General features: G+C 46.5%; 1 protein-coding gene across 1 annotated transcript in view; it reads right to left on the bottom strand.

Annotated features, from left to right (window-relative positions):
* Nucleotides 1–7,941: 7,941 nt before the first annotated feature.
* LOC144946514 (glutamine--fructose-6-phosphate aminotransferase [isomerizing] 2-like) overlaps nt 7,942–27,376 on the bottom strand; it is a 38,249-nt gene continuing 18,814 nt past the window's right edge. The window contains exons 7-20 of the mRNA XM_078875473.1: nt 27,229–27,290; nt 25,077–25,153; nt 23,116–23,184; nt 22,866–22,971; nt 22,153–22,316; nt 21,550–21,645; nt 20,304–20,401; nt 19,543–19,663; nt 17,710–17,867; nt 16,462–16,576; nt 15,811–15,938; nt 14,876–15,043; nt 13,940–14,101; nt 7,942–8,950 (exon numbers count right to left, since the gene is read on the bottom strand). Coding sequence (XP_078731599.1) covers nt 8,906–8,950; nt 13,940–14,101; nt 14,876–15,043; nt 15,811–15,938; nt 16,462–16,576; nt 17,710–17,867; nt 19,543–19,663; nt 20,304–20,401; nt 21,550–21,645; nt 22,153–22,316; nt 22,866–22,971; nt 23,116–23,184; nt 25,077–25,153; nt 27,229–27,290 — 1,569 coding nt within the window. The 3' untranslated portion in view covers nt 7,942–8,905. The remainder of the gene's footprint in view (nt 8,951–13,939; nt 14,102–14,875; nt 15,044–15,810; nt 15,939–16,461; nt 16,577–17,709; nt 17,868–19,542; nt 19,664–20,303; nt 20,402–21,549; nt 21,646–22,152; nt 22,317–22,865; nt 22,972–23,115; nt 23,185–25,076; nt 25,154–27,228; nt 27,291–27,376) is intronic.

Raw genomic sequence — 27,376 nt, 5'->3', positions numbered from 1 at the left:
TTGGAGTTTGCGTGTTTCTCTCCCCGTGGTCTCGTGGATTTTTCTCCTGGTCCTCTGGTTTTTCCCTACCACATTTATGTTCGACGTGCATGTAGAATATTTTCCTGCTAAAAATTTCCACTTGATAAGCCACTTCGTTGAGCTATCATTTGTGGCCAGGTCGCTTCGGAGAGCTGCATAGCTCAGTGAGCCTTACCTGGTGAAATAAAACTAAAACATTGTTTAGTTTAGTGTTGTGAGTGGTGGCGCAGCGGATTGCTCGCTGAGCAGTGATTCCCACCACCCCCCCAGTAACGTCAAGTTTTGAGTCCTGGCCACGTTGTACGTGAACACGAGTTGTAGGACCTGGGAGATAAACTCCATGCGTGGCCGAGCGCTGCGTGGTATAAGCCCACAACCATTCTCCTTCGTGTTGTGCCGGGTTTCATATTTGATCGCTCACAACACTTTTCCCAGTTTGTAAAACTAAATTGTAAATCGCATGTGTTTTTGTTGTTGTTGTTGTACTAACCCATAAATAATGTGGCTTTAATATTTGATGCAATGCTTGAACCTAATTGGAAATTGTGTGGCAGCACTTTCAGGCACAAAACAGGCTTTGCAATTATAATGGACCAACAATTAAATTATGAAATTACATAAGTGGTAATAGAAGTTGATTGATGCAGGCTATAGTCATACATTCTTTTCAGTATGTTGTTTTTTGTACATTTATTTTATAATCAATGTAACGGGATGCACCATATTGTAGAACAATATGGTATATTCTGAAATGATTTTTTTAAATATTATTTTACGTGGTTAACCTTCTCGGGCTTTCAGTTATTAAACCAAAAAAAATAATAATAAGGCCTTACAGTTCCTAATTGCAGTCGGAGGTACTTTTCTATAAGTTTTTTTTTTGTAAGCGGCTGTCTTAACGTAAGCTCAGGTAGCGCATTTAAATATTAGTAAAGCTTTGCTTTGGAAAAGTAAAATTAGTCTCAAGGAGGGGCTTTGTGGCTATATTAAGTATAACATCTACACTCCAGCGCAGTTGAGGCCTTGATCACATTGATGTGCTTCACATGGCCTCAATGAACCACAAACGTGCTTTAGAAATGCCTTTAGATTCGCCGTGGCACGACAATGCCGTATCGGCTCGCCAATGAATGCCTCTACATTCACTCCCTTACCACTCGCGCCTTTCTCGGATGGCTTTTATATTGCTCGCATTTCTAAGCCTATGCATAGATGTGCACAGTATTACCAATGTCCATAGCTGATCGGAGAGGGGAGGTCAGACAAAGTGCTAAACTGCTTGGAATAATCCGATTTGCGCCCGCTCCTGAGAACGCATTGCCAACTGTTTAACCATCTGCTCGCTCTCGGCCCAGTGCTGTTTTGACCGTCCTCAACAGCTTTTCTTCTCAGCGTGATACAGGGCCGAGGTGGGGGGGGGAGAGACGGGGGGGGGGGCGTTAGAAATCTGCGGAAGCGCCACTCGCCGGTTCAGCGCGAATGCTGCGTTCGTTTTCGCACGAAATGTGACGGTGCGTAAGCGTTGCGTGCGCTCCACGTACAGTCGACGCATCTCCCGAACGGGGCAATGTGGGCTTCAGCGAAAGGGATTTTTGGTGCTTATGCAGATTTCTCTGTGGACCCGGTGATGGCTGCGAAGTGGGCCCCCCCCCCACTCTCTCGCAAGCTGGGCAGGATTAAGGAGCAGACCGTGCCACTATCCATTCAGGACACGTATCCACTGACCCGATCACCTCGGCCAGGCCTCTTGGCAGAGCCCAACAGCCTTTTGTTGGCCTTGTCACACAAACTGTTCTGTGTGGCGTGAGCCGCTTCTTATTTAGTTTTTTTTTCTAAAGCATTGGAGGTGGAGGCGGGGGGGAGAAAGGCACCCTTGATTTATTACTTAATTGCCACAATTACACCTAATGGCCTCGCATTTGACATTGATGGGCTCCTAATCTCCATGACTATGGATTTAGCGACGTGTAGATGTCTCGGCCGCTTTGGTGCGGCCGCAGAGAGGGATCGTTATCTTTGTACTTTATTTAGAGCTTCGAAGCTCGCCACCCCCGGGTCCGCTCGAAGGGACGAAAGCCCCCTTTGGGGCTCTGCAGAGGATCAAAACTCTCTCCTCGTCCGAGCGGCAACACATTTCTTTTTAAAACTCACACGGCTGGTGATCTTGCATTGCTTTTCATTTTCCCAGTGATTATTAAGTCTTCGTTTTCGATCATGTCACAAGGCTCGTTTGCTCAGCCAATACTGGCACAGGCAAATTTAAAACTTTTAAACTCGTAAGCCCCCCGCCATAATTTTCTTTACATGGCACAGCTATTGTTTTTCAGCCGAACTGGGTTCTAAAGTAAAAACAAAACACTACATATATACATTGTACTTGAAATTCAGTATCGAAAGTATAACCTCGGTTTTGAAGTGTGTAATTGTTTGGTAGATTCAACAAAGTGGTATGAATGAAATGTATTTTAACAAAAAAAGTTCCAATCTGTGTTGTTGAGCAACATTTTCATCTTGTAGCTATCAAAAAAATATTACTTTATTGTTTTACACAGAACCTTTATTGGTCTTCAACGACCCATCTGGTCTTTTAGCCCTTGTACTTGGTGGATACATCAATGATAAAAAAATGAATATATGAATAACATTATATTCAAGTTACAACTTGGTGTGTCACCTATAAATGTGTGTTTTGTATGTCTCTGTAAAATCCTGAATATTATGAGAAGAAAAACACAAACAAGCCCTCTCCCCACCCTCCTTGTATTGTGGTATTTCCAGCATGCGAGGTACAAACGTAATGTCTCGTCTGGTTCATCGTTCGGCCCCACGTGTGTGCGTCTTCGTCCAGGGAGAGAAATTCTTAGCCCCTTGAGGAAATTTTAATTTCGGGTGGCTCGTTCCAAAATTCTGGACAAGCGGTGGCATGCGTCCAGGCTATGGCAAATAGAACCATGTTGAGTTACCAAGCTGCGGGATGCCCCTAGCCAGGTTTGTAAAGATCAAGTGCAGAAGAAAATGCAGTCGCGCCCTAATTACTTAAGAGAAACGCACTGTGGTGGAAATTCTTGGAACTGTTTTTGGTGGTTTTTTGAACAAAACATATATGGCACGGATTATGTACATCCCCCTGTCTTGTGAGTATATACTGTAAATGAATTGTAAGTTTCAAAAAATAAAGTTATTTGCAGAGGTATCAAATTTTAACAGTTTGCGGTTTGCACTTATTAATAAAATGCCTTTTATCTTAAAGACAGAGTCACACAATAATACTTTATGTGTATATTTTGTTGAATAGCCTGTTTAGGTCATCCATCTACTTGATAAGAGACACCCTGCTACACAATCATAACAGAGCCTCAGTAATGAATACTAAACATCAGCCATATGGGCATGAATCTACAATATCGTAGGTAGGTAAGCAACGTCTGCATGACTGCTGTTTGGTTATTGTTTAGGGTTGTGGTGTGGTGCTCGGTGCAGTCTAACAATGCTGATTAAAATGGTAAGCTTTCTGTAGTATGTTGTCAACAAAACAAAAGTTTAAAAAAATAATAAACTTCGTGTATTGGGTCATGTTATAAAAACATACAGTTGGTGTATTGTTGGGAAGAGCAAGCATCGTGATAAGGAAATGGACAATTGTGGTGGTTATATCGGTGTAATTGCAGCTCTTTAAATCCTGCAACATCTTCCAATGTGCCAGGTGGTGTCAAGCGCTGTTATACTTTAATAACTCTGGTGAATTTGGTGCTGGAATGCTTTTTGGTTTATGAAAGACAAAACACTTCTGCCTCTCTATTCCTCTTCTTGAAGCTATTTGCTATTTATTTTCAATGTAATTATAAATATCTTTGAAAATATTCAACTTGTGTCTGCAGTTTTTTTCCCCTCCATTTGGAAGGGCCTCCTATGTTTGGAAACTTCATTCGATGGTTCGGTATTGGAAATTAAAACGAGATGCGTCGGTGTCCATAGTTTAAGCAAAATATTGTTTTTGTGCTATTTGTCGGGTCTCGAATGTATGCGTGTAAAAAAAATGGTTTAAAATGTGCCAGTTTTTATTTTAAGTTAGTTTATTTTTATAGACGTGAATTTATTGTGGCTTTTATTAAAAACATTCCTAGAACATTTCATGACGAATGTAAGCTAAAACTGGCATTATTTTCCATATGTGCTTACACCAAAATGTTCCAACACATGAGCATGGAACGTATTTATTCTTTATTTTAAACAAAAAATATAAGTTAAATACGACCACATTCCAGCCATAATTTAGCGAGTCTTGTCTTTTCCACAAAAGATCATGCCAACATATTTCCGTAGTTTAATTTAATCTTCAACACTTTAACATACATGGTGATTTGTTTCCATAAAAATTATGGATATATCTGAACAAAAAAAGTATACATGCTAAAATGTGACACTGCTTGTGCATTTATCATGCGTGCATTTGAAAGTTAAAATCATTCTCAACGAGAAATCATGCCAAAAATGTTTACTTCCTTACAGCTTACAATTTGCAAGTGTGTATTCATTATTTGAGTTTTCTTTTTAAAAGGATGAAGACAACTTATAAACGAATTACGCACCCCCCCCACACACACACACACAAAAACAACAATATTTTTCCCCATAAAACTTCCTGCCCAAAATATAAACCTTATTTTATTTATATATATTAGAAGACTATCACGTTCATTATTTCCATTATTAATTTAAAGAAAGCTATGTAGGAATGCAAGCAGATTTTGGCCAATATTTTTTTTCCATACCCAATAAAAACCCGTTCAATATATATATTTTATTGTAATGAATTTTGCACATTAGTTCCGTGGGTCTTTATAAAAATCTAAAGGAAACATTCAATTGAAATGTTTTAACGTAGCTTTTCTTTACAGAAATAAAGTGAACGATTTTAAATCATATATATATCGTCACACACTCATGACACAACACAAAGTGCTTGTCACAAATTACCCACAACACCTCGTTGATCTCGTCAAGGAGCGTAAACCATCAAGAGATCTCGGTCATCCTCGTACCAGTGGCTTTTGGCTAGCCATCGAGCAAAGACGGTCACTGCATGGCACGCTTCCGAATGCACTTCTGAGGCCGTCTGGAACGCTCTTCCGATATTAGGAATCCACTGGAGCTGTGCACTTTTAAATCACCTAGATTGAAAACTCATTTCTTTACAACTGCTTTTTGTGAGTGTTGCCCTTCCGATTTGCACGCATGGCTACATACGATGCGAAAGAAGTTCAATATACATCTGAGTGTTTTTGTTGCACCTTTTTTCTCCCTCAAATATTGCTTGTTAAACCATGATGTACAGTCGTGTTTTTTTGTAAGAATATTGATGGAGTGGCAGTTTAAGCGGGCGGGATTGTGCGAGAGGACGTGCCCTGACGAGGACGATGAGATACCACTTCGTGCGCACCTTCATCCAGCAGTGGAGTCATCATGGCCGATGCTGAATAGGTGAACATTCTCAATCAGCTGGCACCTTCTTTACGACGCGACAACACATGATTTCCAGTCTCAAAAAAATGCTTTATTGAACAATTGTACGAGACAAAAATGTCTACATTTAAATATTACAAATATAAAGAACATAAAAAGTAATAAAAAAAACACCAAACCCACCAAAGCTGGAAATCAATTGGACTTGGCAACATAGATGTTCATACGTTTAAGGCCAGTATTAAAGGAATGATAACGGTGATTGTGTGGTGTTAATTTTAAACATGAAATCACAAAGCTCCCCTTGCTATTGGCAGATATGCAGTAAAACTCCCGTAATCCGCGTCTGTTTGGGGGGATGCTATTTGCAGATCCTCTCATCTGCGATACACCGTCATAAAAAAAAACACCTCCACCACAAAATAAACTCCCAGAAAGTTGTGGAGAATAGCAGTACATATTTTTTTCCTTTTCGGCCGCTTAAACGAAAAACTCTTAAATTTCACATTTTTCACGCATTTGAATCGCGTGTGGGGGAACAGTTTTTATCGATGTAACAACTCCTTAAAAAAAAATTGCTCGGAGTTTGGATTTTCGCCGACCGTGGGCAAAAAACAAATGGTAAGTATCTACGGACAAGAAGAGAAGCGTGGATTGAGTGTTTTTATTCCTGTACTTGTTATGATTGCAGCGTATGTAATAACAATATTCACATTTCTTCGAACAAAAAAAAAACGGATATTTCCAGCTCTTAGCGTGCAGAAACGTTTGCACTTTAAATTTGTATTGCACTCAAATGTAAATTCAATTTGGTCCCAAGCATAAAATATTAACAAAACAACACCGCCGCCACCCATTTAAAGCAAATGTCACTTTGTTTTTCTTACAAAATTGGATCTTGTAATATTCACAAAGGGATGGATAACCAAATTATTTGTTCAACTAAGGCACTTTCAGGCTTTTAATAATTCCATCCTGGGTCAAGAAACAATGACAATATAAAGGTTAACATAATTGTTACTTTAATACTAACTTTTACAAATTTACAACGTTATAAGTAACATGCAAAATTAATGTATATTAATTGCATTAAATATTTTGAGTTATATCCTACAATATGGTTCTCTAATTAAAAAAAATACATCACAATGCACGGATCAAAATCTGTAAAATAACAGAGGACTTTAAAAAGTGCTTGGTTGGACAACATTTGTATCAGGTTATTCTCTCAAGGCAAATCTAAAAAAAAAATCAATTGACAAAACTTCATTAGAAAGCTTTTCATGGTGAAACCTCGACTATTGCAATTCATCCGGCCAGGTTGCGCTGCGATTAGAGCCCTCGACTCTTGAATGAGAAGCATGGGAGTTCAAATCCCAGCCGTGGTGACGAACTCGGCCCGTCGTACTTCTGCGGTTGATACGATCCTAATTTTTGCAAAGTTGACGGCAGTTGTCATGTGGCGAACCATCCCCTGCCACAAGAAAGTGGAAATTCCACCGCCTCCTCTGGATTGCCAACGGATGACCACCACATTTCTCATTTCAGCGAGGAGAGCCTTTGACGTCAGAATTCATATTACCTTTATTATTTACAAGGTCAGGGTATTGTACACTGATGTCAAGCCAAAGCCCAAATTTTTAAATTTTATACAGGACTAAAGATATATGTAAAAAATACTTTCCCGACATACCTATTCTCACAAAAGTTTCCCCCTACAAATGACAATGAATCTCGATGGAGCTTCGGATGGTTGAATTAATGACGTCGGAATAAAGTGTTTCACAACGACGGGGAAATTAAAAGTGTACCACCGTATCGCATAATCTAAATCCCACTGATTTTGCAGGTTAACCCCATGGACAATTGGCCTGCACAAACACACTGTTGAGTTAAAAAGAGATCTACAATTCCTATAAATTTTCTCTCCCCCTCCCCCCGCCCATTGTTCTATAAAGTTTGGCTCAATGGAATGGTAAATACATTTCAAGAGATCTGAATAATGCATCAACGGATGAAATGACTCCACGCCTACCCACCTCCTTCAGGCACAAGTCCCCTTTGTGGCCTTTAAAACGCATCCATAGGAAAGGCACTGCAGAAGCTTTGAATAGATTAGGGTCATTGTGGACGTGTGTCTGGGTGACCCCAACATCTGTTGTGCTCTTTGCAATCGAGCAACTTGTCCTGTTGGCTCAAGCATTCGCGTATGCATATTTAAAAGCAGAATGGGTGGGGGGGGGCAAGATACAAAAGACCAAGAGACTTGTCCAATTTGATGGCTACAAAGTTGTGTGCAGCTTATGCTCGGCTTAAGCAATCCACAGTGCTGTCGACGCTGAAGCTTTGTCCGCTGACGGTGGTTGAACGCGTTTCTCCACATCCGTTGATTGATACCAATTTCATAGCCTATTCCCCCCCCCCCGCGCCTCTCCCCCCCCCCAACAGCTATTGTGAATTTATAAAAACGAGAAACAAGCGATTGTAATGCAGGAGGACTGAACGTGCCCAGCGAAGGGGGCATTAGCATTTGAAGCACGAGCATCTGGCGATGGGTGGTGTCGGGGTGTGTAAATGGACAGCGGTTGGATGACTTCAACATCGATGAGTTTTCATCTCATGCCGCCCGTCCACTTTTGACTTTTAGAGCGATATAGCAAGCGGTGGAAAATCATATTATTTAGTTTAAATAAAATAAATAAAACTGTAAAATTGCAAATACACTCTCAACTTAATTTAGCATTCTTCAGCATGCCTGTAAGCTTCGTTTTGGTCGACTGGCCAATAAAATGTGTTTGTCGTATATAGAGGTTTTTAATGTTTGTGACCAGTACACACTGCACCCGATAGATGATGCTCCAGCTATTGTAGTTGCATATCATTTGGAACGTAAAGAAAAACTTGCCTAATTAGAAAGCTACATGTATTGTAATTCTCGCATGATTGTCACCCTAATTCACCATCAGGATTTGGCCATTCAGCATTGGTGTCATTTGACAAAAAATATTTTCCTGATGTAAAATTTCCTTCCACAACTTCCTGATGCACATTGCTGAATTTCTAATTAACCTCCACAATTTATGAATGTTGTCTATTTCACGAACACTCTCGAAGTCAGGATTTTTTGAGTACGTAACTTTTTTTCTACCACAGGATAGTGTAACAAAAATCTAAGTAAAAACAAAATACATTCGTGGGCTTTGTGGCCCTGTGAGTTATGGAAGCTGAATTTTTTTGCTCCCTCCTAGCAGATGGTAACTCTCCGAATGCCGTGATGCAACCTCCAGAAACGTCCCGGAGAGGGCCTTTAAGCCATTTAAAGCTGCACCAAAATAAATCACGTGGGGAGGCACTTTCAATGCTTGCCACGGCGAATGTCTGGACGGGGAGGGAGCGGTGATGTTCCAGGGGGTCCCATGCTTCATTCCACGGTCACAGACTTGGCCAAGTTCCTTGGACAGTCCACCTACACGCAGAATGGGAGACATTGTTTGAGCAGGCGTGCATTACACGTTAAACGCGGTGCTAGGGTTCCGACAATGGTAATGTCTCTCGGCAACTGATATTACGGTGTAGGTTTTTTCGCGCTCGTGCCGTTGTACGTATAGCCCTCCGTAGTGTTTTCGGGTTCTACCGCGTGTGGTTTTGCACGACGTTTGATGTTTCGTGGCCACGTGGTGGGAGCTTCTCCCAGCACGTGGAGCGAAACGACGGTCATCGTGCCGATAGGCACGCGGTAACAACCCAAAAACGCAATCGGAGAACCGGCAAAAATGTTTTACGTTCTAAGCCGGCGATTCCTGAGCAGTGGTGTTGCACCAAGTGACGCTGGGAAATAGTTCCAAAGATAGCAGTGCAGAGCCACTGACATTGCCTCGTTATTGTCGTGTTGCATTGGTGAACCGTGAGCGCTTGAGTCGCATTGTAAGGTTAGGGATCGACTCAGCCATTCAGCCCTTTCGGGTTTGATGATATGAATGTCAATTGGTGGTATATATATATATATTTTAACCCAGTGGTTGGCTTTTGCAGAATGTGGAAATGCCACCACTTGGTGGCAAGACATATAAGCACCCCGCCAATGTTTGTTTGAGGACGGCGACGCTGCTTCAAGCCTTTTGATTCTTTTGATGAAGAAATAATTAAAAACAACAAATAGTAAATCAATAACTAAATGCTGCATCTGGAACTTGAAAGCAGTGCAAGCAGCAGCAGACCACTGGTGTTTGATAGGAAGTTCCCCATCATCAGGGAGTCTGCCTCAAGCATCGCTTTCCCTCTCGGATTCCCAGTGGTGTCTCTCTCTCTCATCTCCCGCTCAGATTTATTGGCTCCCCGTTAAAAGGAGGACCACCGACTGTGCCTCTGCAGCGCTGAAGGATAGACGGCAGCACAGTGACTGAAGCGGGGGAGGGGGGGGGGTTCAGAAGAAAGGGGAGCGAGGAGGTGGCTGTGCGAAAGTTAGACCGCGGAGCTCGCACGTGCGCACCAGAGGTCGCAACCGGGTACCCGATACCCGTACCCTACCCGATACCCGGCTACCCGTACCTGGCCGGGTAAGGGTACGGGTACCCGTTTGCGACCCTGGTGCGGCCAGGTACGGGTAGGCCGTGAGTCACTGGTGAGTAACCGTTTGTCACTCATTTCGAGTAGGGTACGGGTAGGGAACGGGTACCCGTACCCGGCCGGGTACGAGTACCCATTTGCGACCTCTGGTGCACACACAGCACAGCCTACGGTCGAGCGACAAAAAAAAAAAATTTGACCGCGGCAAAAAAAAAATGTTTTACTCCGGCAAAAAAAAAGCACAAGCAACGGAGTTTTAGTGCCCCGTCGCCAGCAATCGGCACTGCCGGTCAAAATGTAGGAGACGATTGTGGTTTGTGACAACCGCATTGGCAGTGGGTCACATGCACAAATAATAATACTCCAACAACAAAAACCTCTCGACACATTCACGAACAGCGCTGCACCGTGGATCGGCCGCGTTTGTCTCCCTCAGTACTGACGTCTTACACGTGTTTTTTTGTTGCACCAGGTTACTCATTTAAGGCTGAGGCTGGTTCCAATATTACTTTGCCACTGATGTGAGCCGTGGGCGGGAATATAAGGCCAGGTCGCTATGTCCGTAACGCAGTGCGGTAACCACTGTGCCACCATGCATATACACAAAGGCAAAGTTCCCCCGTATAGCCTTGACAAGACTGCTGGGCAAATACCATTTGCGAGCACCTATGAAGGCTGGCACGGTACACGAGGGGGGTCGGTAGCCAATACCATGCCTAGCCACCTTTGTCTCCCCAGTGGCAATGTTCACACATCGCGCACCAGGTGCTCATTTGAGGATGAGTCGACCTAGGGGAAGCCCAGGACCGGTTCAGATAATCGTCACTGGTGTTGGCCGTGAGCGGGAATCGAACCCAGGTCGCCAGGTTCGTAGCGCAGCGCGCTAACTGCTACACTACCGCTCTCCATTATATAAAAAAGATAAAGATGAAGATCCCCCATATAGCCTTAAAAGACTGTAGGGGCAAGTTCTGTTAGCGAGCACCTATGAAGGCCAAAACGGTACACGAGGGGGTGGGTGGCCAGCACCACGCCCGACCGCCTTTGTCTCCCCAGTGACAATGTTTTACACACCACACCAGGTACTCATTTCAGGCTGAGTCGACCTAGGGGAGGCCCAGGACCGGTTCAGATCATCGTCACTGGTGTTGGCCGTGAGCGGGAATCGAACCCAGGTCGCCAGGTTCGTAGCGCAGCGCGCTAACCGCTACACTACCGCTCCCCCATGATATAATACACACAATGACACACATCTCACCACTATGTTTGGCATCCTGATATTTCAAGAATCTGTTGCAAGTAAACAAACCGATGACTGTTGAATTGGGCTGAGACGCCTGCAGCACAGGGGGCATATCCCATTTCCTCCCCCATTCGAATGTCACCTCCTATGCATCACAGCTGCAAGTATGTCAATGTTTGTGTGACCCCGGTCGAGTGCCCCTGAGCTCTCTCCCTCCAATCTTGGAAGCTAAGCAGGGATTTTAAAGCCTGCTTACTACTTGAACGGGAGACGGTCTGGGAATAGCAGGTGTCAGTCGAGTTTGGCCAGGACGTGGCAGTGCCGAAATGGATTCTTGAACACAAATGTGCAGAGTTTTTGGGTGGGTGGGTTTTTCGCCAGGTTAATCAGATTTCTTTCCAACATGCCAAACTCGAAAACTTGGCTGTGACACCATTTACTACTTGCGTGTTATGTCACAGCGTTTTTTTTTAATGTATATGTCAGATGGGACACTTATATAAAACAAATCACTCTAGCTATTGGTAGGCATCAGCCCGTCAATTCCACGTAAAAGTGGGGTGAGTTCTGAATAGGGTTGCCACCTGTCCTGGTTTTCCCAGCATCGAGGTCTCTTTTTTTTAGTAAGCTATCCTAAGGCGCAATAATGCATGTCATATTTTGCACGGCAAGTGAGCGGTGACGTCCCATCTGTGATGTCACCCGCATGCGGCAGCGTCAAGCAGTGTGCCTGCTGACGTCACGCATCCCCCTCCCCAACCTTCCGTGTCGGGCCGTGTATTAATCCAAGACACGAATCCAAGTCCCGGGCGAAGCCGGGTAGTAAAGCTAGTTACGGTATAAAGCTTGACCTACAAAATGCCCCGTTGGTCCTGTAACTGAACGCCAGTGTCAGGGTTGGTAAGACACCGTGCTCTACTGCCACCTCGTGGGACGGAACGGACAGTGACTGCGGTCAACTCAAGAGGTTTTGGAGGTTTAAAGGGCTTTAAGAGGTTTAAGAAGCCATGGCAATGCGAGAAGGTAATTTAAAACCGAGGTAATGGCCACCAGAGGTCGAAGGCATCTACGGCTGCCTAATCTTTACTCGCCGTTTAAAAAAAAACAATTATTTAATAACAACAACCGCCATTCGCCACTCAGTGGCGGTGACGTCACCACGGCGCTTGTGCCAGGCTACGTGCACCGCGTTAAGGCCACGTGAAGTCGAACGCCCGCTGGCAGGTCACGGGACAGACACGGGTTTTCTATGGGTCGACCGACTTTGTCCCTTCCACCTGTTACACAATTCCGACGGCCTTGCATGGCCTATTGTTGACACTACCCTTCTTAAACTCTAAAGCAGCTGGCTCAGGGAAGTCAGGAATGCCACCCAGTGATAACATTAAGGTGTGCGTACAGACACACATTTATAATGGTAGCTATCACCAAAGCAGCGACCACGATGATGATGATGATGCTAAAAGGCAATATACTATAGAAATTAACATTTGGTTATTGCCATTATGACCGAAAGCTGTTGGCATTACCAGCAGTTTGAAAGAAGCTTTTATGCAAAGTGTTACTATTCTGATACTCTTGTATCAGAAGATAAGTAGTTTTAAATTTAAATAGACCGGTATAGCATGAATTAGTCGCCAAGAGTGGTAAGTTTGCCCTGTCAAGTGTGCGTCACAACACAGCATGTAATTAGACCCCATTTAGAACTGAGAAAGCCAATCATTCCTGCACGTTCTTGAATGGTGCTGAAATGCATTTGATCACTCTGCAGGCTAGAAATGCCAAAAATTATTGCACCATCCCCTTGAGATGCAATTAGTTCTATCTCGGCACTGGCATGCCACTTAAAGACATGTTAATTAAAATAAATGCAACTGCTATAAATAACATGGCCACATTTATCAGCTGTCACATGCGGATAATTATGCCACTTTAGTGAATTAATGTTTTGATTACGCAACGCTAATTCTATTTTATTTCATGAGTCTTGGTACATTGCCCATCCTTGTAATACCCCTTGTATTACCTTGTAAAACCCCTGGTATTACAAGGATTCTTATAAGCACAATGGTGGGTGGACGAACAAAAATCCTGAAATATATCAAGAGTAATACGAGAGATGATGATGTCATGCCGATGATGATGTCAATCATCCGCAATGTCCCTGATCCCATCAGAATTATGGATCGGCGATCACCACCGTGCATAGAACAGGTGTCATGGGCGTTGTGAATAGGCGATGACAATGCAGCAAAATTTACTGCATCCCCCCCCCCTCCTTCACAGACACACCCAACGCCTTCACAAACCCGCACTGACCATCGTGGTGAAGTTTGCTTAAAAAGGCCCACCATGACCGAAACATCGTGGGGGGAGGCCAAATTTTACACCGCGAACGATGTCACGATTCATAATAGATTTGTTTGGGTCAGATAGCGCAATTAAAATGCGTGTCATACGCCATGCCTGATGATGCTGGTTGCAATTACCAGCCCGTACGGCCTGGGCGGAGGCCCTCGCTCAGCAGCGGCTTGACAACGCAGGCCGTGCGTATAATCGAAGGAAGCCGACCCATCCTTCAGGGGCGATCGCGGCAAGCAGACGACACGAAAGCAAACACGAACGACCGAAGGGATGTCAACTCACGTCGAATCCGCGCAGGTTGGCGAGGTGCAAGGAGAGCAGCTGCAGGGGGATGATGGTGAGGATGCCCTGCAGGCAGTCGACCGTGTGTGGGAGCCCCACCACGCGGTAAGCCTGCTTGGCGATCTCCTCGTCGCCCTTGTCGCACAGCAGGATGGGGCGGCCCTGTGAGGTCACGGCACAAGAGCCATTCGTCGTCACCACCGCCTTTTCCGATCGAATCGTTCGTACATTGCTAATTGGCTAGGCCATCGAACGAAGACGGTCACCGCGTCGCGCGCTTTCAGACGCGCTTCTGCGGCCGTCTGGAATGCTCTCACTTCCGCAATTACAAAGCCACTGAAGCTATGCACTTTTAAATCTGATTTGAAAACTCATTTCTCTGTAACTGCTTTTTGTAGTTTGGCGTCCTTCCCCCGCACCTCCAATTTGCGCGGTCGGCTACGCACGGTGCGAGAGAAGTTGAACACAAATACACCAAGTATTGATACCGGGCGGTGGTGGCTATGCACATGGCCTGCATTCCAGCCCTGAGGAGGTGAGGGTTGGAGGATCACGCACACGTGTCGGAGAAACTCCCTTCCCTTCCCGTGGGCATCAAGGTGCCATACCCTGGCTTGCCAGGAGAGGGCAGTGCAGCAAGTGGACGAAATCGCCCATCTCTTTCTAGCACACTAACCGCTTCATCTCATCCGCACCTTGTCCAACCCCCATGGAGTCGGTCGCGACAATTCTCTTTCTGCGTGATCCCTCACGCTGCTCCAGTTTGGAGTTTGTCCCCCATCGTCCCGAATCGCAAAGCGTGTATGACAGCCTCGCTCGATTCACCGAAATATAAACGAGCCCATCAGGCCTCATCCGCCACAGCTTCAGCGGTGCCGCTTGCGGCTGGCCGCCCGTGACGCAAGTACACGCGCGTGTGATGATTCTCTCTCTCACCTGTCTGGCCACCACCTGTTGCAGGGCATTCTGGCACTTGATGTAGGTGGGGTCCTTCATGGCGATCATGATGACCGGCATGTTCTTGTCAATGAGCGCCAGGGGCCCGTGCTTCAGCTCCCCCGCCAGGATGCCCTCCGAGTGCATGTACGTGATCTCCTTGATTTTCTGCAACAATTCGACCATGGGTTGTGTCATGGACGTACGGCGGCACCTCCGATTATCACGGTCGGCTAAGCGCGGCGCGAAAGAAGTTCAACATAAACTAGGCTATTTTTTATTTTGCCAGGTAAGGCCCCGCTGAGCGGCATAGCTCTTTTTTCACCTGGCTATCGCAAATGATAGCTCAACGAAGCAGCTTATTGTGCATATTCATAGCAGTCAAATACTATTCATAGCAGTCAAATACTATAAGCCCAGAGAAAAATCCACGCGACCACGGGGAGAACATGCAAACTCCAAATATACAGGCATCAGGGTCGGCATCGAACCCACGACCTCCTGTATACCATGTGAGGCAGTGAACATCTTGCCACCACGGCCCCCTACATACCACACACACCACGGTCACAGACGAACACCATCCAAATTGGTGACGCTGTGGTTAAGGCCGCAAACTAAGGGTGCAAGTTTGAATCCCCGGTGAGAGTCTGATTTAGTTAAATTACTGAGGTGGAAACAACACTGAGAACATAGATTTAACCCAGGATAGCCTCCCTGGGTCTCAAGACTATTTTTCCGGGGGTGATCCTGTACTGCCCTCTGCTGCCCGCAACCTGCACCTGCAGCAGCCGGTAACATCCAAGCACGATCCAGGCTCAGGCCTGCTGAGCTGGGATATTGCGAGATCGGGCACATTATCTCCGTGATTTGAGGATTTGGTCGTAGTGCCATTCACCAGGCTTTGGTGTTACTACAACGAACATTGCTTTTACCAGTGCTCCCTCCATGCAGGTGGAGTAGTGGTATCCACGGCCCATGACCAGCAGCGAGCGCTCCTGGTACAGCTCCTGAGACAACTCCAGCATCTTCTCGTCGAGACTCAACACCTCTCGGATCAGGTCTGTGTCCACGACACGCGCGCACAGACACACACACACACACGGGCAGCAGCGTTAGCAGCGTCATCGACAGAGAGAGGGGTCTGTCATCGTGTCGGAGGGCCTATTTGAGTGAATGAGATGCTCTGTCGCTGTATGGGGACAATACAGACGTAAGTTGTTGCATGTTCTCCCTGTGGTCACGTGGCTTTTTCTCTGGGTCCGCTGGTTTTTCCCTCGACATTTTAGAATCAACATGCATTTAGATTATATTGGCTGCTATAAATATCCACGTGATAAGCCACTTCGTTGAGCTATCATTTGTGGTCGCTACGGAAAAAAGAGCTACATAGCTCAGTGCGCCTTACCTGGTAAAATAAAAAAACAGTTTAGCTTAGTTTTAGACTTAAGAGCCACTGGTTTACCACCCCCGTCCTCTCGTCTATGGGCGTGGCCCGTTTGTGGTGGTGGTGGTGGCCTCTGCCCTGCTGGTAGCCCTGACCGCAGGGAGGGCGCGGTGGTGGGCAGGCGGTTGTGACGACGCACCTGGCAGCGCGTGCATGGCGCTGATGATCTCCCTGCGGCGCTCCTGGAGCGAGATGCGGTCCTCGCTCATCATGAGGCCGAACATCACGAGCGCCACGAACTGGCTGGTGTACGCCTGCCGGGACCACGGTGGGGTGGGGGGGGGAAACGGGGAGAACGTTGCTTGGTCAAGGCGGGGCAGAGTTCATGAAAGGCAACGTGGCTCCCTACACTCAAGAGCTTGACGGAGAGGTGGTGGTGGTGGTGCGAAGCATAACGAGAGCGAGTCTTTCTTGAAAAAACTCACCGCTTTAAACTGACCTTTACCCCCCATAGCTCAGGCCGTTCACCCTGGGTGTTTTTTTTAATTAGTTCTGTTTTTTTATGCTCTCCATACATGGGTGCATTGGATCTACAGATTCAACGGCCCTTACAAATGTAAATAATTATCACTATTGCTTATTATTAGAACCCCAAAAAGCTCAAGGGTGCACCACACCCCCCACCCCCCCCCCCCCACCGCGATTCATGACAAATTAGGGGTGCATCCAATATCCACTCGGAAACAAATCCTGATCACCAAAACGAGATAATTTAAATAAAATGGCAATTAACCTCTCCCAATTCACCGTGTCTCCTCTGTTTGCACCTCTCCTCTCACGACGCCACGTCTCTAGTTTTGTTCCCATTTCCCTTGCCTCACGGTCATCTCTCGATTTACTTTATTCGGTCATCTCTCGCCCCCCTCTAAAAATACGACCCCTTCTTAGGTCTCCCAATGTTTGCTGGGCGAGAACACAGGCGGGGGGGGGGTAGCAGGCAGAGGTCGTGACCGGGTACCCGATACCCGTACCCTACCCGATACCCGTACCCTACCCGATACCCGGCTACCCGTACCTGGCCGGGTACGGGTACCCGTTTGCGACCCTGGTGCGGCCGGGTACGGGTAGGCCGTGAGTCACTGGTGAGTCACCGTTTGTCACTCATTTACCAACGTCTTGTCTCTTATCACAATTCAAGTTCCTAGAATCAACCCACCCGCGCCTGCAACATGGCTTCATCCCAGAGGTCGCAATCGGGTACCCGTACCCGTACCCTAACCGATACCCGGCCGGGTACGGGTAGCCGGGTATCGGATAGGGTACGGGTAACAAAAAACAATTTAGCTTAGTTTTAGACTTAAGGAATCAAAACCCGTTTGCGACCTCTGGTAGCAGGGGGGGCAAGGGGCGTGGTCAGGGTGGGTGGGTGTCGGGCAGGGCGAGGCACCTTGGTGCTGGCGACGCCGATCTCGGGCCCCGCGTTCACGTGGACGCCGCAGTCGGTCTCGCGGCAGATGGAGCTGCCCACCGTGTTGGTGATGCCCACCGTCAGCGCCCCGCGTTCCTTGCAGTAGCGCAGCGCCATCAGCGTGTCCGCCGTCTCGCCTGCACCGCGACGGGAAAGAAAAGTCGATGTCGTCGTTAGCCGGGCGGCGGTGGCTACGCACGCCTGTAAACCAGCACCGTGGAGGCGAGGGTTGCTGGATCACCGCACACACGTCGGGAAACTCCCCGTTCCCCGTGGGCGTCGAGGAGGAGCCATAACCTGGCTCGCCAGGAGAATGGCATAGAGTGCTACGATTTCATCCCACACGTCAGCAGTCATTCGTTGGCCGACAACACTTTCATCCATTAAAAGAACTGCAGAGCTTGGGCAATTGTTGGTGCCCGGCTCTCGCCGCCTGGCTGCTGCCTTCCCCACTTGTCCGCGGTTCCTCGCACCGCCGAGTTGTTCTCTCTCATCTGGAGCGAGCGAATAATGCGCGGCGCATCACCGAGTTGACATCATTGTAATTATTACCATCGTTCGCGCACCCGGCCGTCGTTTCTCTCAAGTGCATAGCAATTGTTGTTGTGCTGTCGATAACATAGCGGCGCGAGATGACGCGTACGTTCAGAACTCTCGCAGAGGAGTGCGCAATGGCCCACAGAAGCAGATGTGAAAGAACTACTTCTGAGATTCCTTCACGAGAAGTTTTTTTTTTAAATCCACACACGAAGCGATCTGTGCTTCTGACCACACATCCAGTCAAAGAGAAATGTTCATTGCATGGAATTTATACAAATGAAGTGAAAACGTAAAATAATGTTTTTTTTTTGTACACCGATTTGGCGGTTCTGAATGCACAGCCGCCTTGTGATTGGCTGTGGGGAATTTCGTAAGCATACCATGTTCTTTAAAAAGGAGAGCGGTATAATTTGTATATATAGGCCTTTGTGCCCAAGCAATCATTGACATTTAAAATTTGCTACAATGAAATAACAGAAAGAATGATCACCTGCCCTGCTAGGAATTGTGTCAAAGGGATATATTTTATCCTGCAGATGGTGCATTTTGTATATGTACGTATGTCTTTGAACTTCTTTCGCACCGTACGTAGCCAACTGCGCTGATCGGAGGTGCGGGGGAAGGACAACAAACTAAACGTGGGTGTGTGCACAATGAACCTGTCGGAAGGTGGAGATTAGACCTTCATCTGAGAATCCGACATAAGCCAGCCTTTGTACTACCCAGCCACTGCTTGTGAAGTATGTGTGTGTGTGTACACAGGGTGGACCCAAAGTGAGGACAAATAGCATTATTATTTTATTTCAACAAACCACGTCAGGGTTATTTCATTTACGTGAGCAAATGTTCAAGTTGACTTCCAGCGCACCGAAACCACTGGTGTACCTTTCGTCTACTATGCGTCACGGACCACATGCAAGTTGACGAGCAACGTGGGAAATAAAAAGAGCGAAAATCAATCTCTGGCTGCGAGCGTCAGTCGGTAGGTCGCTCGGAGGATCGATCGATCAGTCGGTCGGCCACTTGGCCAGTCGCTCGGTGGATCGATCAATCAATCAGTCGGTCGGTCACTTGGTCGGTCGATTGGTCACTTGGTGGATCGATCAATCAGCTGGTCGGTCACCTGGTCGGTCGATTGGTCACTTGGTGGATCGATCAATCAGCTGGTCGGTTACCTGGCCAGTCGATCAGTCGCTCGGTGGATCAATCGATCACTTGGTCAGACCGTGTTGTGTGAAGTGTGCCGGGCAGTTGAGATTGAGAGCGCCGTACCGGACTGGCTGATGAAGAAGCAGATGTCGTCGCGGAACACGGGCGTGCTGCGGTCCAGGAAGTCGCTCGCCAGCTCCACCATCACCGGCAGCTCGGTCAGCTCCTCCAGGGTTTGCCGAGTCTGCACGCACAGAGAGGCACGCGCCGGCAGCAGCAACGTTTGTCAAGGGTCAGGGGCGCTCCAGTGACGAGGCTTTAGTTAAGCATGTCGCGATGATGACGATAATAATTTGGACTTATTAGAGCGCTCTTCATCCAGGGATCACAATGACAGTGAGCATAAAAAAAAACTTCACGCTATGAACAAAATAATAAAATGGAAGGCGAGAGCTTAATGATGCGATTCGGTTGAAAAGCGTTCCTGAACGAGGAGGTTTTAAGTCGAGACTTGAAGATCGCAATGAAAGCGGAATCCCCGATGTCCCTCGGCAAAGCATTCCAGAGTCTAGAAGCTACGCAGGGGCGGAAGCCCCGGGCCCCCATAGAGTGGGGCCTAGACCTGGGAACAACACGGAGATATAGATCCACAGGCGGAATCGATGAAGTCAAGGAAATTGACAACTTGGTTTCATCACGGCAGGCTGAAACTCAGAACAGAAGCCAGGATCCCATTGGCTGCCAGCTCAGTGCCCTGACCACTTCTACCACTCGGTCACCTCCCATGTAATAAAGAATGTTCATCCTAAGCAGTCCTATCAATGGCCAACAGGGCCAATAAATCTCTTGACTTTTATTACGGCCGATGAAGCCACTGCACGTACAGCGATGCAGGCGTGGTAGCTGGTTCCGCAGCCGATCAAGATGAGACGGCGGCACCGCATGATCTCCTTGATGTGGTCCTTGAGGCCGCCCAACATCACTGTTGGAAGAGCGATAACACTGGTCAACACATTTTTTCTGGCATAAGCCATTCCAACGATTCCAAATCTGGCATCAGTTTTTGTCTATCACATCAGGTTTTTGAGATATCAAATATTGCATTTTCAATAAAAACTGCAGAAGAAAAATATTAAATAAATGTGGATATCTACATAAAATGATATTATAAACACACTATCCTAAAAATACAGCACCATATTTTAACACTAAAGCAGTCACTGACTCGCAACAAGTTGCAATCATAAGTGACAGAGTTAATTTTGGGTAAAATCAATGAAAATGGGGTATGCCGATAGCATAAAAATGAGATGTGATGAGCAAATCTGAGATCAGATTTGGAATCAGCACCCTGAAATTAATCTAAAACAGCTGCAAAAGTCCAGGGCAGAATTTTTTTTTTTTTGACCAGTGTAATTTAACACAGAAACTCTCCGGGGGGAAACATATAATCCACGCACAAGCAAGCACAACATGTATGCATGTGTGTTGAACTTCTTTCGCACCGTACGTAGTCAACCGTGCTAATCGGAGGTGCGGGGGAATCACAATAAACTAAACACAAAAAAGCTATTCGAAAGAAATTAGTTTTCAATCTAGATTTCAAAGTACACAGCTCTAGTGGCTTTCCAATATCGGAAGGAAGAGTGTTCCAAACGGCCGCAGAAGCACATCTAAAAGTCTGCGATGCAGTGACCGTCTTAAACCTAAAGTATTAAACTAAACAATTTAAATTTTTATCAGGTATGGTCCACTGAGCTATGTAGTAGCTCTTTTTCAGACGCGGCCTGGTCACAAATGATAGCTCAACGAAGTGGCTTATGTGTAAAATTATAGCAGCCAAATACTATAAACGCATGTTGATTCTAAATGTGGAGGGCAAAACCAGAGGATCCGGAGAAAAAGCCACACGACCACGGGGAGAACATGCAAACTCTCCAATTACACAGGCGTCAGGGTCGGGATCAGGGTCGAACCCACGATCTCCTGTACACCAGGCGAGGTAGTTAACATCTCGCCACCGTGGTGTCTTCATAATCATCATCCCACTGAGACACCACATCGTTTCTATTTAGGACAGAAGTTTGCGTGCAAATGCCGGAGGCGAGTCGTCGGTAGTGGTCAGCCAACCTGTGAAGTCCTCAAAGTTGACACGGCCACGCATGGTGTTCATGATGGACTCTGGCTGCTCGAAGATCTCCTTCTGCATGAATGATGAGTACGAGCCTGTTCAACGAGACAGCGTGTGGTAGGGCAACATGACGAGTGAGTTGTGCACTACTTATCTGTTAATTCCCCGTGCTACGATTGAGAGAAGCTGACCCTGAACTTAAAAGCTACCCAAATCCTAAGCCAATTGAAAGAAAGATACTTCACCGATTCCACACATTTATCTTACAGTTCCATCGCCATGGCGATGATTAGTCATGATGATAATCATCATCATCGTGATGATAATCATCATCATCGTGAGGTATCAATAATATTAAACGGTTATTTTATATCATGGTGTTCGTGGTCATACTCTTGTGTACTGGGCAAAGACCATCAACCAACTCAGTCTACTTGAGAACCTGGTTTAATCATCGGTGCTTTTCCAGATCTCAGAGGTCACGAGTAATGGGCGTTGGCCCATTACTCGTGACCTCTGAGCCACAAGGCCACCTCGCAATGCGCATCTGTCGTCAAAAGTGACAATGGCCAATGCATCTTTACTGTGCGGACGTCTCTCACCCTTCATGATCTGCTGCATCTCCATCTCCAGGGTCTGCACGGCACGGGCCGACTGGTCTCCAGCCTTGCGCTTGATGCGGTGGATGGAGAGGTGACCATTTAAGACTGCCGCCACGTCGTCATCCTCCAGGAAGATCACCTTGTTCGTGTGCTCAATGATGGCGCTGCACAGCAGAAGAAGAGACGTTCCCTTACCAAGTTCACCACTCTTGCATCACAACCACCATCATCACAACTACCACCACGACTATTAGTGCCGTCATCATTATCAATGCAACCACTTCTATTTCTGCCAACATCATCATCATCACCACAACTATCATTGTCATTAATTATATTTATTCGAGAGTTTATCGAATAATGTTTCACCGTTTTTTTTCACCAACCTATGACCGCTGGGTGGCTCAGGGTGGTCGCAGAAAACCACTGAGTGTCACGTGACTGTCGTGCATTTGAATATGTGCTGCCCCGAGTGTGGATGAGAGACGCCTTAAAAAAAAAAAGTTCAAGAAGTAGTTCTATAGGATCACCTTCCACAGGCCGTGCTGTAACACGGAGTGAAGCAGTGCTCTGAGATCGTTCTAAGTCGACACTTCATTTTGTGACATGGCACGGACAGAGAGCACAGTTGGGAAGAATAATCATTAACTTATTATTAAAGCTTCATTGCTACCGCTAAACGGTTGGTGACGCAAACTCGCACATTACCGCACCTGGCATCAGAAGCAAAGTAGTACTCCACAGCCACGTCATCTCCCAGGTGGTTGAAGGACGTATCCGTGCTGTTCTCAGAGATGAGCACTGCCTTCTCGTGGGAGCCTGAGTAACCATGACACACACACACACAACAACCACGTTACACGTTCACACGTACATTTATAGTTTGGCCCAACCTGTATAAGCTCTGCAAAGAAAATACCGAACACCTCCCATTGGGGATCGAACCTCAGACAGGCTATTTACCTGTCGAGATATCTTCCACTTCTGTGTTCTCTAGGTGGCTGTTGAACATGATCCGATGGCAGTGGGAAGCTGTGGGGCAGAGAAGACATCAGTCAGTTAGCCTGCAGGGACCAAGATATACCGCCGAGACATCTGAACCACGAGAGAGCCAAGTATCGGTTCCAAGTACGGTGTAACATTCCAGTATTCTCATGTGATACATACTTAGAAGGTCCAATAGACCGCGTTTCAAAAGCGAAATTGCTTCCCTGTTAAAACAATTGCCGGGTGTTGCTCACTCCATGTTCTTATGATGAGGCTCAATATTGCCATCGAACAAGCACTGTAAATTTTTTTCACAAAGTGGAACTCATATCAACAGTGGAAGAATGATGGGCCTAAGTCTGGATATGAACAATCTGGATTATGAACGTGCAGCCTTCCGCATGCAAGTCAAGCACTCTGTCATTGACGACGATGATGATGGTGTAGATGGTAGTAGTTGTGTCACCAGCATCGCCCGGCATTGGTACATTTAATTGCAGATTATGAAATGCTGGCCGCTCTACACTTCGCCGAGCACTGTAGCAAGAATTATTCATTGCGTCAAATGAGACACGCGCTCAGCAGATGTGTGCGAGAGAGCAACTTCAAATTTCACACCTTCAATATTTTTTTGCACCCTGGTTCGGCAACATATTTTTTTACTGTCGCTTGCATGCCTGCAAGCCAGAATCATTTTTGTGCTGTCTCTTACGCAACGCCTGCTCTCCAACGAGTAGGCGTCGATCAAAAGAAGACTTCCCCTTGGGGCCTAATGTTGGTTGTGGCTTCACAGGGGATGCACTTTGCTCAGAGAGAATGGGTGAACAACCATTTTTTTTTATCGCAGTTGCAGACCACAGGCCCAAAGGCTAAAAATCACCAAACTGCCTGCAACAAACACGACTGTCAAAGTTCATCTTCTTGGTTCTTTCGGTAAAGTCACGTAGAAGGGAAATAATAAAATAATAAAAATACAACATAATAAAATAATTCTCACGACGTTTCGGCCACAACGCAAGCAGCCGTCCTCAGGTGAAGAACAGGTCTGTCGGGAAGACAGCTGTCGGCGTCGATCTGAGGACGGCTGCTTGCGTTGTGGCCGAAACGTCGTGATAATTATTTTATTATTTTATTATTTCCCTTTTACGTGACTTTACCGAAAGAACCAAGAAGATGAATCCCTGAAGTCACGAAAGCTTTAAATCGAAACTGTCAAAGTTGTTTTATATATATAAAATAATAATAAATAATAAAAGTTCACAAGTTTCTCGAATTGAGCTGGGTTGTTGTAAGAGCTTTGGAAAAGAGACGACGGGAAAGAATTCCCAAGTGGAGGAGTGCGAGGGTAGAAGCAGAATTGTAAGCGTTGTATGTACGTATGTTGAACTTCTTTCGCACCATACGTAGTCAACCGTGCTAATCAGAGTTGCGGGGGGAAGACAACAAACTAAACACAAAAAAGCAGTTCTAGAGAAGTTCGTTTTCAATCTAAATTTAAAAGTGCATAGCTCCTGTGGCTTGCTAATATCGGAAGGAAGAGCGTTCCAGACGGTCGCGGAAGCGCAAGTGGTGGATGAACACCGTGTGGATGACGGCACAAAACAGTCAAGTCTGGTCCACTGAGTTTTGAACATTGGCGGAGGAACCAACGAGAAGAGTTTATGGCGGCCGTAACCCAAAATCGAACCAAGGAATCTCCGTGTTCCGCTTAAATCTCAAGCCACGCGGCCACCTCCAACGTGGAGGCAAATTAAAGTACGAAAAAAAAATGCAGTCGGTGAGTCACAGCCAGAGTGTGGGCGTGACGCCGCAACGTGCAGCTACGTGCGGGTCCTCGGCCTGGGCGCAGGAATCGATGAGCGAAGAGCACGAGAGCAAGCAGCCATGACGCTAGCGATGGGAGAGAGAGTGACGAAGAGGCGCCGGAGTTGCCCTACCTTTGCGGTAGCGGATGGGGATCTCGTCGGCGGAGAAGCCATTGCTACGCACGCCGACCAGCAGAGGGCTGCCTCTCCTGCAACGAGCGCAGTGACAATAACAGCGTTAGCCATTAGACCCACGGAGGTGGGGAGCGGGGGGGGGTAACAATGGTAACACCAACGCGACACAGCACGGAGCGCCTGGGTTTGATGCCTGACTCGGGTGCGGGAGTTTGTATGCAAAAAAACCGCACACTGTAATCGGTGTTGACACCATTCATCCGAATGCAGGATCCTCCTGGCAAAGCCGAGCTCGTATCCCAAATGAGTCATCAGTATTCATGCTTGGCAGCCGCCGTGCATTCATAGTTGTGAAGCCATTAAAGGGAAGATGGAGTGCGGGTGGGGAGATGGGGTTAGATGTCACACACTACTGCTGTTGGCCGTGGCCAGGAATCGGACTCGGGTTGCCACTGCTCTCCCCCATGATATACGGCACGAATATAAAGGTTCAGGTCAAAGTGTATCTCTTCTAAAATACAGCACTGAGCAGCACGCAGCACAATGGGCAGCCCTGACGCAGACGATGGACATTCCACGTTTCTATGGCGGGATCTCGTTGATTACACAGGACACCCACTGTTGATTGAGAATAGAATGTAAATGCTAATACAAGCGGTCCTGCAGAGTAATAACAAAACGCCGCTAATCTATCGTTCTCTCTCTTTTGCGCAGCACTTTTGACAGCTGTGTGGAGCTTGGCTTCAAATACGTTTATTAATAGAATGACTTGACTTGATTGTGTATCACTGCCAACGCAGTATCACAATTTTTTAAATTGTTTTGACCAGTTATTTTTAATTAGCAAACATTGCCAATGTTTGGAAACTCGACGTCAAATAACCTTGGCTTTTTGTAACTGTAACTATTGTGCAATTCCCACAGTAATGGAGAAAGTGAACAATGACACATCATGAACAAGTAATAACTGTTTGTTTTTTCTCTTCTTGCAATGTTCAGTTTTTTGGCCGTTTTTAATGAATGCTGGGAAAGACCGTAATCTCGGTGGGATTATGACGAGTGAATGAGGTCCAGCGCAGAACGAAGACAGCTGTTGCCTTCTTCACACTGAGAGGCCGCCTGGGAAAGACTCTAAGGCGTGTGCCCTGTACGCACACCCGATTGGCACGACGCTGTTCCAGATGGCAGGGACGGAAAAAAAGCAGAGACTTCGGTGACCTAAGGCACACACAACGGCGACGACAGGCAACGTCTCCCGCGCATGGGTGGAGTGTCTCGTTTGGCTCCTACGCTTTCGCCGGCGTGTTTCTCTTGCCATTTTTTGCATCTTACTCTCGTTATACGACAATGTCGGGTTTTTTTCTTCACTTTTTCTCTCCCTTTTCTCCACGGTTGTGCTATACAGCTCTCCCGATGCCTTGTCGGGTTATTGCCGAGTGTCGAGTCGCACGATGTCCGACGTTTCGCTCCACACACTGAAGAAGCGCCCAGCATGTGGAGCGAAACTACTACTACTTCTACTGTTTTGTATTTTACCAGGCAAAGGCCTACTGAGCTATATAGCTATTTTTTTCAGAAGCGACCTGGCCACAAATGATAGCTCAAAGAAGTGACTCATCACGTGGAAATGTATAGCAGCCAAACGGGTGGCGTTGATTCTAAATGTGGAGGGTAAAAACTGGAGGACCAGGAGAAAAACCCATGCGACCACGAGGAGAGATACACGAAAACTCCAAAAATACAGGCGTCAGGGTCGGGATTGAGCCCACGACTTCCTGCATACTAGGCGAGGTAGTGAACATCTCGCCACCGTGGCATCCGTGCCGTTGGACATCGTAAATACAAGGGAGAGCTGTTCTTTTTGTGACGCGTTGCGTTCACGTGGTCGAATATTTACTGGCTGCGCCGCTCGTCATGGTTATGTGCCAACGAGATGTCAAATTCGAGACATCTTGCTGGCACATTGAAATGTTGTGGCTTGGCTCTCCAACACACCGGTGTGCTGTACTCGTGACGAATTGGCACGTTCTGTTTACGTGACAACCCTTACTAGTTGGCTGTGTCGGGTGGCGGCGGGTTTTAACGACACATTTATATATTTACGTGATCTAACCAAAAAACAAAAACTTCTATTATGAAAAAGTCTTACCTTGCGCAAACCACCTCGCCTGGGTAATGTGAGCTCTTCACCACAATAGCAAAGGCCCCTTCCTACAGGAAGTAAAACACATTGCATTGAATATGAGACGGTGATAATAACATAGATAGATAAGATCGATAAATCAACTTTACTTAAC

Source organism: Lampetra fluviatilis, chromosome 41 (assembly GCF_964198595.1).
Source record: "Lampetra fluviatilis chromosome 41, kcLamFluv1.1, whole genome shotgun sequence".
NCBI lineage: Eukaryota > Metazoa > Chordata > Hyperoartia > Petromyzontiformes > Petromyzontidae > Lampetra > Lampetra fluviatilis.
This window is presented reverse-complemented; position numbering and strand designations above follow the sequence as displayed.